At 34.2% G+C, this 11,807-nt stretch overlaps 2 protein-coding genes across 2 annotated transcripts; one reads left to right on the plus strand and one right to left on the minus strand.

Annotated features, from left to right (window-relative positions):
- Positions 1-1,459: 1,459 nt before the first annotated feature.
- On the minus strand, positions 1,460-8,459 carry HELRODRAFT_191962 (hypothetical protein; the record flags this gene model as incomplete). Its single annotated transcript, XM_009020114.1, has 13 exons — positions 1,460-1,523; positions 2,636-2,961; positions 3,238-3,760; positions 3,871-4,380; positions 4,795-5,519; positions 5,646-5,869; positions 6,031-6,249; positions 6,444-6,642; positions 6,748-6,842; positions 7,161-7,269; positions 7,592-7,804; positions 7,866-8,109; positions 8,263-8,459. 13 exons carry the CDS (start codon positions 8,457-8,459, stop codon positions 1,460-1,462), a joined length of 3,648 nt encoding a protein of 1,215 aa, XP_009018362.1.
- Positions 8,460-8,623: 164 nt separating this feature from the next.
- Positions 8,624-11,653, plus strand: HELRODRAFT_185636 (hypothetical protein). The gene is made up of 10 exons (XM_009020115.1): positions 8,624-8,652; positions 8,903-8,953; positions 9,181-9,277; positions 9,377-9,687; positions 9,832-9,960; positions 10,113-10,264; positions 10,466-10,600; positions 10,721-10,817; positions 10,937-11,146; positions 11,382-11,653. Exons 1-10 carry the CDS (start codon positions 8,650-8,652, stop codon positions 11,514-11,516), a joined length of 1,320 nt encoding a protein of 439 aa, XP_009018363.1. The 5' UTR covers positions 8,624-8,649; the 3' UTR covers positions 11,517-11,653.
- The last annotated feature ends 154 nt before the right edge of the window (positions 11,654-11,807 follow it).

The raw sequence follows: 11,807 nt of genomic DNA on the forward strand, positions 1-11,807 counted from the left end.
GAATTATATTTATCAGCTTACAAAATGTCATCATCAACATCACCTCCAACATCATCATCCCGCCATTATTGCTATTTTCATTATCATCATCGTCGTCGTCATCATCATCAGCATCATCATCCTCAGCAGCAGCAGCAGCAACGACACGAGCAGCAGCAGTAGAAGCAGTGGCGAAGATAGATGCCTCTACGTGTACGTTAACAATTACATTCAGTTTAGAACATCTGTACCTCATATATAATCGCACACATAAATTTTCTCTACACACCCCAACAAACATACACACCCATACATACACACATAATTATACACGAATACATAATACATACATACATATATACATACATACATACATACATACATACATACATACATACATACATACATACAGACATACATACATACATACATACAAACACACACATTTATGTACAGACACAAATACACATTAGCGTGCGTACGGAAAATACATTGGGTGGAAAAAAATATGGGTCGTTGGGAATACGAAGTCACTTTCAACCGATGTCACTAAAACAATACATACACACAAACACACACACACATACATACATACGTAAGTACATACGTGCACATGTGTACCCTAGGTATGTAACAAATACGTTCATCCTCAGGTAAGCACAAATAAAAATACATACAAGAAACCAACATTGGATAGTGCAAGAGGGGGAAAAAATGATAGATTTTAGTGGCTATTGTTTTTACCCATGGGCTCATAAATAGTAAAATTCTAGGGCATTAAGAATGTTAACCTAATTACATATATTTATATATATAATATATATTTTTATATATACACCACTTACAAAACCCATCTCACAAATACTAAAACATACATACGAGACGAAATATCAAAACATACAAACAACCAACATACAAACAGCCAACATACAGACAACCAACATACAAACAGCCAACATACAGACAACCAACATACAAACAAAACCAGCAAAACGTACAGACCCAAATATACAAATACAATCATTCACACAGAGAGTATTCTTCCCCTCATTCTTCATGGCGTTTGTACGTACGTACGTATTGAAGACATATTTCAATAGCGGTCTGGTTCGTTTTATATTACCTTTCATTACCTACCATGCTTTCTTTCTACTTATAATTCTACGTTTATGTCGGCGTATTGTTAACCTTTTTGACACAACCAAGTTTTTGTCTAAATATTGTTATAACCGCGGGATTGATCAAATTGCGCTGCATTATTATTGTAATTATCTGTTATCCTTGCTATAATTGTAATCTTTGGACTGTGAGAATATCTTGTATATAAGCGAGTGAATAGTCAAGGTTTAATTAATGTCAGGTTCGATACAAAGTAGTAAATGTGATTTATGTAGTTACTTGGATTAGTTTATTGTTTCTATCACTGTTGGTATTCAAATAAACGTTCAAAAAAGTTTGCGTTTGAAGTAGTTTTGTTCATCTATCGGAAATCTTGAACCCACGGAATGGCGAACACTTGACGATCTTTGGAAGATACAACACTGCTGTTGGAAATATAGAAATCAGTGAAGTTATAACATCGGTGTTGGTAGTTATGAGAGTCAAGGGTTACAACAATATATATATATATATATTTAGCAGGTTTACGCGTCATTTTTACCATTTTTAAAGGGCAAATACATTTTCGTCCCATTTAGTTTCAAGTATATATCAAAAAATGAACCTAAGTTAATTTCTTAATAATAGAACGGAATATCAAACGTGATTACGATACAGGGTTGTCCAAAAGTACTTTTGTACATGTATATATAAATATATATTTACAATATTCTATAGAAAAATTATGGTCTTTTACTAAAAAATAAAAATATATATATATAATATGGTATCCAAATATGGACCTCTCATACTTTGAATGAGGATGTATTAAAACAGTATGGTTATAAAAAAAAGAAATTACGAAAGATAACCTGACGGGGGCAGTTAAAGTTTTTTGGTCACATCATGCGGAAGGAAAGAACGGAAAATCCAATAACTACTGGAAAGATTGCAGGGAGATGAGATCGCGGTCAACAACGAAGAACATTCGTTGAGTCCTTGGGTCACTTGTTGAACATCACTACATTTCAACTACTACGAAGTATTAAAGATCGGGTTTTGTGGAGGTCGATGGTCGCCAATGTCCTGAAAGGATAAGGCACGAAAAAGAAGAAGATACGATTGTAATGTTATAGTTCATAGGATTTAGATTTGTGTTTATAAGTGGAGTTTGAGTGTGGCGTGTAACTATTTGTGTATGTATATATATATATATATATATGACTTTTTTGACATGATTTTTATTTCTATTGCGTCATACACCGACCGATATAAACTAAAAATATATTCTGATAACTAAAATTAAATAAATTGGTGAATATACGAATGAAAATGTACGCTGAAAGACAGGCTGATTAAAAAAATTAAATTAAGAGGATGTAATTAAAAATATTTGGAAAAATAAATAGAATAGAATAGTTTCGATATCTCCTTTTGAGCACCTCCCTCAAACTTCATCACCATGAACATCACTGATATCACCACCAGAACTACCAACCACCATCATCGTCACCATCAAAACCCCAATCCAAGGGCAGCCACAATCCCCAAAACAAACCCTTCCATCGCCACGTACAACAATTTCGGCGCGAACACACTCCAGACGAATAAATGTTCTCTCATAAGAAAAACCACAATCAAATAAGATACATTCGCCAGAGCTCCAAAGACTAAAAGAGTCACCACAGCTATAAACCTTTTCCTCTCAATCATCTTACGGTTTGATTCTAATGTAGATATAACTTCTAGAGCTGATAGCAGCCAGAACAGCTTGAAGTAATACGTGTTGATGAATGTTAAAGCTGTAGCTATCAGCGGGTTGTAGTCGACTTGAGCGACGTTCCCAGCCGTCACGTCGATGGTGGTGATGTTGTTGGAGTTGCCCTGGTGATGATGATAGTGATAATGGTGTTGCTGATAATGATGATATTGATAATGATGATAGTGATGATGACGATAATTGCGACAAAATAATTATAGTAAAAAAGAAATGAAACTTGTAGGACACTAATTAATGTTGTTAATTTCAAAAACATATATAACAGCAGTCAGCATCTGTAGCATCATCATCACTATCACCATCATCATCAAAACCACCATCATCATCACAACCACCGTCATCATCACAACCACCATCATCATCACAACCATCATCAGTACCTGATAAAAGAAAAAGGCTCTACCCATCCAATAGTAGAATATAGTGACTGAACTAACAAACAATAAAGATGATGACGACGAAGATGATGACGACGAAAAAAGCACTTCCTCACAAGTGACCCTAAGCAAATACCTCAAAACAATTGCAGCAAACCACGAAAGAGCCAGCAATACAACATTGAAAGATTTAAAAGTCAGCAAGACCACTAAAGTTAAAGCAATCTTAATCACCAAAAATTGTTCACCGGACGACTGCATCGGCAACTTATTCTGAAATCTATCCACCATTTTACTAAATTTCATTTTACTAAACTTACTCTTAACAAATTTTAAACTATTAACAAATGTTATAACTCCGAAAAACACGCGAATCACTGCCGAGTTTACGAGAGAAGTAGTATTCGGCGCGAAACAATTCAACATCCGCCAAACAACTTTTAAAAATATTGATGACGATGAAATGAGTGGGCGCAATAGGGAGATGATGACAGATGAGGCTAGTATCGATCTGGAATCTGAGAGGCTGTGTGAATGAAAGATAGAAATTTTGAAAACTAAATGATGATCTTTTCGGTTTTAAAATTAAAATATAAAAAATAAATAAATAACAAAATAGACAAATCCAAAACTAACAATTTCATCTTTATCATCTCTAGCCTCTCCTCGCTATATGTATAACGGTCACCCCGATCATCATCAGCACCACCATCATCATTACTATTATCATAACTGATCTGGAAATCTCCTCTTCTGAAGGTAGCGACGGATGCAAATGAGACGAACATGGCAAGGATGACGAGGCAGAAAATATTTCGAACCACAAGCCTTACCCAGATAAGAATTTTCCCCTTTCTACAACCGCCAGTACTACTCCTTCTTTTCACTCTCTCTCTCTCCTTCAGGTATTCACTCCATTCTTCGATATCATCATCAACATATTCATCGTTATCATCATCATTATTAGCACTGTAATTTTTATCATCTTCATCGATCCCTCCAAGCTTTTGGACGAAAACCGATTTTAAAACCGAAAAAACCCATTTTTTCGAGATGAAAGTATGATAGAGAGATACTAATATGATGAGGGTAGTTATGGAGAGAGAAATTGTGAAGAAGAGAGAGTAGATTCTCTTGTTATTTGGCCTGTTGTGTCGAATTATTTGTTCAACATTATAATTAAAAACAATTTCAAAATATTTTTTAGAAACAGTTTTATGAGTAACTTTAATACCATCAACAATAAACTAGTTAGACCGATATCTTACACTAATAATCATATGATAAATCTCATTTTCACCACATTGTGAAAAAAAATTTCGTTAGTAAAATAATTTCCCTAATGCCCCTAACATTATGTCATATTATGTAAGAATATAATATATCTCTTATATAATTCATTATCTCAAACTATTTTCACTTTATTTCGAAGTTTTCAATCGATAAAAGAGTTCTCACTATATATTTATATATATTATAACGACAAAGAACTCTGTTAGGCTATATAATCGGTAATAATTCCAACAACGCGAACAGAAACGAAAAAGAAAAATCCCTGACTCCGATAGCCAGTCGCTGAGATCTCTGGCGTCCTTCCATTTATCTCCTGTACTGTTCAGACACTTTCCAAATCGGCACGTCACCAGCAGAAGTAGCAACAGATCTAATGAAAAAATTATTCTGGAGTTAAATCTGGCGCGAGGGACGGAGTAACCACTTCTTAGTAAGAGCGCTACCCAGGCCATTAGTGACGTAATGATGACGTAATGACTGATATTGTGTTCCTCTTCCACAAAACTACTTGATAGCAGGAGAATGTTTTGCAACCAACAGCTGAAGACAACCAAAAACCAAATTTTTGATGTTAATTTTGTTGAATTTTCAATATTCGAGTTTATTAACTGAAGGTCTGAAGAATTTGACTTTTTTAACGCCATCCCTGGAAGACGGTTAAAAGTTTTTTGCACGAAACATTGTAAAAATTTGATTGGAAAATTGTCGTAATGTGATCTAGGCAACTCGGCAAAGACAAAATAAACCATTCCCAAAGTGACAGCCAATAGAAACACGGCCCCTGAAAACCTCAACCAATCGGAGCAGAGTAGACAACTTTGTGAGCAAAAAATGACCGTGCATAAAAATAGATGTAGAACGACGACGCATGAAATGAGCGCAAAAAATTTCCATAGCAATGGAAAAATGGAAAGATGGAATGAAACGGAAATAACTTCGTCGTCATTGTAGTTGTACTGTTTGTAGAGCAGGATAGCTAGAACTGTTGAAATCTGTGAAAAAGTATTTTATTCATCACCATGACCGTCACCAGCATCATTATCATCATCGTCATCATCATCATATCATCATCATCAGTTTCATTATCACCATCATAGTCATCATCGCCGGCCACTTACGAAGAACATGAGAGCAATTGAGAAGTTCATTCCATAGATATCATAATTTGACATGCTAGTAACTAAAATATCACTCATTCCTAATAACGATCGATGATACATCCCTAGTAGATGTTGTTTTTGTTGTAGTTGCTGATGTTGTAGTTCTTGTTGGTGTTGCTGTTTTTGTTGAATGAGAGTTCTATGCATGTCAACTGCCTCGAGGTATGCATTGTAATAGACGTCTGCAGACAAAATTAGTCATTAACATTGTAATAATCATCATTACACCAACAATAACAACAACACACAACACTACCCACACAACAACACCATCATTATCATTATCCTCATCATAAGCAGCAGCAGCTGCGGAATTAGCAGCAACAGCAACAACAAAACCAACCATGCTGATAACCATCGACATTTTTTTCCATCACTTTTAACAACTGTTCTCCATTTATATAGGCGACTTTCAACAGTTCATCCAATTCGGCACCTTTTTCATTGTTACCAGAGAATATTTTTAACAAATGAAAGATGGCGACGCCCATACTATTTTTAGGCACGGATGTCCCCAGGAGGAAGGCCAAAGTTGGGGCCACGCTGACTTGATCGACTGTTCCTAATTAGAAGAGGTGTGATGAGATGAAACATTCCATAATTAATGATAACAACAATAATAATAATAAATTAGCAAGTATTATAAACAGAAATAAAAATAATTTTGCAAGAAATTATGAAAAAAACTAATAACCAATCACAAAACTCGAACAACTGTCGATAAAGTCTAAAAATAAAACCAGGTTAAAAACCAACCAGCCAAACCAAAATCACCCCTCTGAAGAAGATTATCACCCGCTTCTTTGACCTTTGAACTATCCATAAGAAAACTGCCGGCATGAAAAACCAGAGGGGTATTTAATTCGTCAGGGGTGGAGCCACCGTGACTGCCTGAACTAGTCATCCCGTGGTCACTTGTTAGAATCAGCAGGCTGGTCTTATTATCCGATTTGTCCTATTTGACGGATAGATGAAAAGATGAGTAAATGAATAAATGAATGAATGAATGAATGAATGAATTAATTAATTAATGTGTGAGTGAGGGAGTGAATAAATATACCTTGGCATCTAAACTGGTTTTAATGAACTTAATAACACCCTGCATTTCTTCCAATTTTTTATTTGCTTGCATGTGATGCGGCCCTAAGAGATGCCCTGCAGATAAGAAGTCAAAATAAATAATTAAAATAATTTATTATTAAAATAAAATACGACGTAATAATAAAGTTAAATAAAAAATAGCCATCAAAAAGAGGAACAATAATATTAACTAGCCTATTAAAATAAATAAATCTATATAACAAAACAGCTATAATTAATTCATTAACTAGCCGATTATCAATAATTATTAAAAACAATTATCTAGCAGAACAATTTAATTACGGATAATAATAAAATATTACGAATTACTAATGTCTAAACTATAATTAAATTTGAAATTTTATAATATATAAATAATAATATAATTATTACCGATATGGTCTAGGCCTAAGTAATGAAGGAAGAGACAATCCCAGCTCCAATCTCTACCACCTTCAACATGGAAAAGTTTACCAAGGTGACGAGATACGTTTCTGTCGACCTGATAATGATGATGACGACGATTACTGATAATGATGATGATGACGATTACTGATAATGATGATAATGATGACTGATAAAGATGACAACTATTTATAATAATGATGATGATGGCTGATAAAGATCTGATATGCTGATCGGTAATAGTAATGATGTAGTACGGTTATGATGATAAAGTTGATAATGTATAATGATGATGACCGTGAGTGAACCAATCAGAAGTGGTAATAACAATAAAGCTATAAAGGGAAAGAATTATAACAAATAAAATTTCAAAATGGAGTGAGTAAAAGTTTAAAAAATGATCTTTGAGCTAAGACAACCTCAGTAAAATCAGTAACAAAAAATGAAGTGACACCATCAGACGAAATAAACACATCTTCTGCAAACAACTTCAACCATGTATCATCCCCATAAAAGAAATTTCTTCTCCCCAATAGCTTCAACTGGCTGATTAGGTTGTCTTCTTCCAATTTACCCGATGCAAAATTCCAAATGACATCAGAATAGGAACTAACTGTGCCTGTCATTAGAGCCTGGAAAAAAATTTAATAACAAAAATTTGTCCATCTTAGCTGATTAATAAATATTAATGACCTTGACCCCGGGAAGTGTGACAGTTGGAGGCCTAGCAACTGACTGGAACACAAAAGTGTTTTTTGCATTTAAAAATTCTTTCAAATACCCTAAATTATTAGCATCATTTTTATGAAAGTTAGACTTTTGAATGTTGGTTTCTAACAAGTTCAATATGACATCAGCTCTAAGGCCATCTAATACGATGAAGACCAAACGATCAAAGTGTGGTTTGATGTAGCAACCTTCTTGTTCTTCGTGATTCCTGACAATTAAATTTATAACTGCATCAGTCTGAAAAATATTTTAATTTTTGCACAATAATAAAAAACGTCCAGTTTAATTACAATCTTATTCTTAAAATTTAATATAATGTATAACTGTTATACTATAACATAACCACTATCAATTAAGTAACCTGGCCGTTGAGTTACTGTAATTTTCAGTTTGATTAACATATTGGCCACAACTCTGATCCAATGTAAAGGCAGCATCCCTCCTCTTTTCAGAAAATCCAGAAGAAGACTTTTTGATGGGAAGAAAACTAACCAGAAATATTAAATTCGCAATCTGGATTACAATCACACAGAATAAAATCACTAATCTGCTTTTCATCATTCATTTAAAACGGGTTTTCTCAAGTGACAATCGCGAGGTAAAACAGAAAAGACTTTTTACGAAACATTACTTAGTGGTCACAATCAACGGTGGACATTCAAAGTTTTATTACTTCCGTTTACTTTTAGTTTGTTGTCATATTTTCAAAATCTACTTTTCGTTTGTTCCGGTAAATTAATTTAAGAAAATGGTTAGCACTTTTCTTACGATAATCTCTGCATTTTTAATGATATATTTTTTATTTTTATTTGTAAATTTTATTAAAAATATTTATTATTAACGATCTTATTTTATAAAATACTCTTGAAGCGTATTTTCATTACATTGTTGTCTGGTCACTTTTGCTGAATCACTCAGATCTCAGATGTTCAGCTTGCTGCTAATTTCACAAATTTTAAATTTATGTACTGACGTAACAATGGCAAACTTTTTTCAAACAGGGCAATCAGCACGCAGGTGGTGGGCATCATGGGGATAAAAAAGATGACAAGGTGTTTTGACATTAACAGTTTCTTTCTACTTTTTATTTTTTATTAATTTTATTTAATTAAATTTTAATTTTTAACAATAAAAAAGTAATATTTAAAAACTTTAATATCAAAAGAATTATTTATAATTTCACTATTTGTTAATTTTTTGTTCCATATTTAATGATGTACATTTTTGAGCCTGGTACCCATGACATGCCTCTTCTAAAGTCTAATTGAAATTGATTAAGGACAAAAAGAAGAAATATGAACCTCCAGTACCCACCAGAGTTGGAAAGAAGAAGAAGAGAATCAAGGGACCTGAAGCTGCCAACAAACTTCCACAAGGTCTGTCTATTTTTTTAGTCATTTCTTAATATTTCAAGACAATTGTCAAATTGTAGAGCCTTTGTTAATTAATGCATTAAAATTTTTCATTGGTTTCAGTTACACCACATACCAGATGTCACCTCAAGCTTTTGAAATTGGAGAGAATAAAAGATTATCTACTCATGGAAGAGGAATTTATTAAGAATCAGGAAAGATTAAAGCCGCAAGAGGAGAAGCAAGAAGAGGAAAGATCAAAGGTCGATGATCTTAGAGGTACACCGATGTCTGTGGGGTCTCTGGAAGAAATTATCGACGACAACCATGCTATTGTTTCTACATCTGTTGGGTCAGAACATTATGTCAGCATACTTTCATTCGTTGATAAGGACCAACTGGAGCCTGGCTGCTCTGTTTTACTAAATCACAAGGTTGGCTGGTTTTTTGCTACAGCCTCTGTTCAATTGATAGTTGCTAATCAAAGATGTACTAAATTGATTTTACCAATCTTCTATTGTATTTGGTAAATTATCTGTGTGAATTACTTGTTATAAATTTTTTTTGGAACATTTCAGGTGCATGCTGTGGTTGGGGTCCTATCAGATGATACAGACCCCATGGTGACGGTTATGAAGTTGGAGAAGGCACCGCAGGAGACCTATGCTGATATTGGGGGCCTCGATCAGCAGATTCAAGAAATTAAGGTTAGGGGGAAGTGTTTCTATCTAATAAATTAAAATACTCTTTAATTTTTTTGCTCAAAAGTTTGTTCAACATTTGCTTTCTGTAAAATATTCTCAATTTATCTTTTTTCTGTCATATTTAATTTAAATTTTTTATGTTGAATGGTCACTAGGAGTCAGTAGAACTTCCTCTAACCCACCCCGAATATTACGAGGAGATGGGTATCAAACCACCAAAAGGTGTCATCCTTTATGGAGCTCCTGGCACCGGGAAAACTCTTTTGGCCAAAGCTGTAGCTAACCAGACATCTGCTACATTCTTAAGGTTGGGTTGAGCCATTTATATTTATAGGGGATTAAACATTTTTTATTAGTCTTCATTAATTAATTAATCTTTACATCTTATATATAGATGTAGGTGATGCTTTTGATTAGAATTATTTTGATCCCATGCTTTTTTTCAATTGCTTCAATAAATAAGATGAAAACACACAAAAAAGCTGACATGTTGTTTTTTCTGATTCAGAGTAGTGGGGTCTGAGCTGATCCAGAAGTACCTTGGTGATGGCCCCAAATTAGTGAGAGAGTTGTTCAGGGTAGCAGAGGAACATGCACCATCCATTGTTTTCATTGATGAGATTGACGCTGTCGGTACTAAAAGGTTAGGTGGAGTTTTGTACCTGCCATGGATCATGTTTTTCATTTCATATCATCTTCACTAAATGATAACGTGGCTATCGTCATTATTTGACCAATATCATCTTCACAAATTGCATCACAGGTATGAAAGTAACTCTGGAGGTGAGAGAGAAATTCAAAGAACCATGCTGGAGTTGTTGAATCAGTTGGATGGTTTTGACTCCAAAGGGGATGTCAAAGTAAGAGAGAGAGAGAGAGATTTTTTTAAACTTTGTTTAATTCAGTATTGCTGTCTACTTTTCACGTTTACATTTTATAAATATTAAAATAATATCTCTTTCTAAAAAATGATTTCTAGGTCATCATGGCAACCAATCGGATTGAGACTCTCGACCCAGCTCTAATCAGGCCAGGTCGTATTGATAGGAAGATCGAGTTTCCACTTCCAGATGAGAAAACTAAGCGTCGAATTTTCACCATCCATACCGGCCGCATGACACTCGCCGAGGATGTCAATCTAGAGGATTATATCATGGCTAAGGATGATCTTTCTGGGGCAGATATCAAAGTAGGGATGTGTTGATTTGATGGTGTTGTGCTGTTGACGCCGATGCGTTGTAGTGATCAGTCCGTGGTTTGTTATTTTTAAAAATGGTAAGGATGAGATTTTGTTTGCTCAATCTTGTGTTATTGATTCTTTTTCAGTCATTCCTTACTCAATTTTAAGAGTGAAACTTCTAATACTTTTTATAATATTGTGTCGTCAAAGTAGTTATCAACTTTATTTTTTGCAAAAAATTTAGGCTATTTGTACAGAGGCGGGACTGCTGGCTCTACGAGAACGTAGAATGAAAGTGACGAATGAAGACTTCAAGAAGGCAAAGGAGAATGTACTCTATAGGAAGAATGAAGGCTCGCCTGAAGGACTGTATTTATAAATCAATAACTATGACGTCTCGTTCGTCGTGGTCAAGCAAATTTCTTATTACATGATTCACATTTTTGTTCGTTTTGATCATTTTTTCTTTATTCTTTTTCGTTCATCGTCGGCCAATAAATGTTCTTTATAAAATTACTTAAATTTGCTTAATTTCCGCGTTGCGTTTGACGTGTAACTGGTTGGAGTAAATGTGTGGGCGTATGTTAAGGTATATAAGTACATGTATATACGTCTGTTTCATTGGTGTATTTTGATAGATTAATCGGAAAAATAGTTGAATTAGGAATGA

This window comes from Helobdella robusta, assembly GCF_000326865.2.
Source record: "Helobdella robusta unplaced genomic scaffold HELROscaffold_26, whole genome shotgun sequence".
NCBI lineage: Eukaryota > Metazoa > Annelida > Clitellata > Rhynchobdellida > Glossiphoniidae > Helobdella > Helobdella robusta.

Coding starts and splice junctions, on each gene's coding strand:
- HELRODRAFT_185636 (XM_009020115.1), top strand. Junction 10,818..10,936: donor ACTCCAAAGGGGATGTCAAA/GTAAGAGAGAGA, acceptor AATGATTTCTAG/GTCATCATGGCAACCAATCG. Junction 11,147..11,381: donor TTTCTGGGGCAGATATCAAA/GTAGGGATGTGT, acceptor CAAAAAATTTAG/GCTATTTGTACAGAGGCGGG.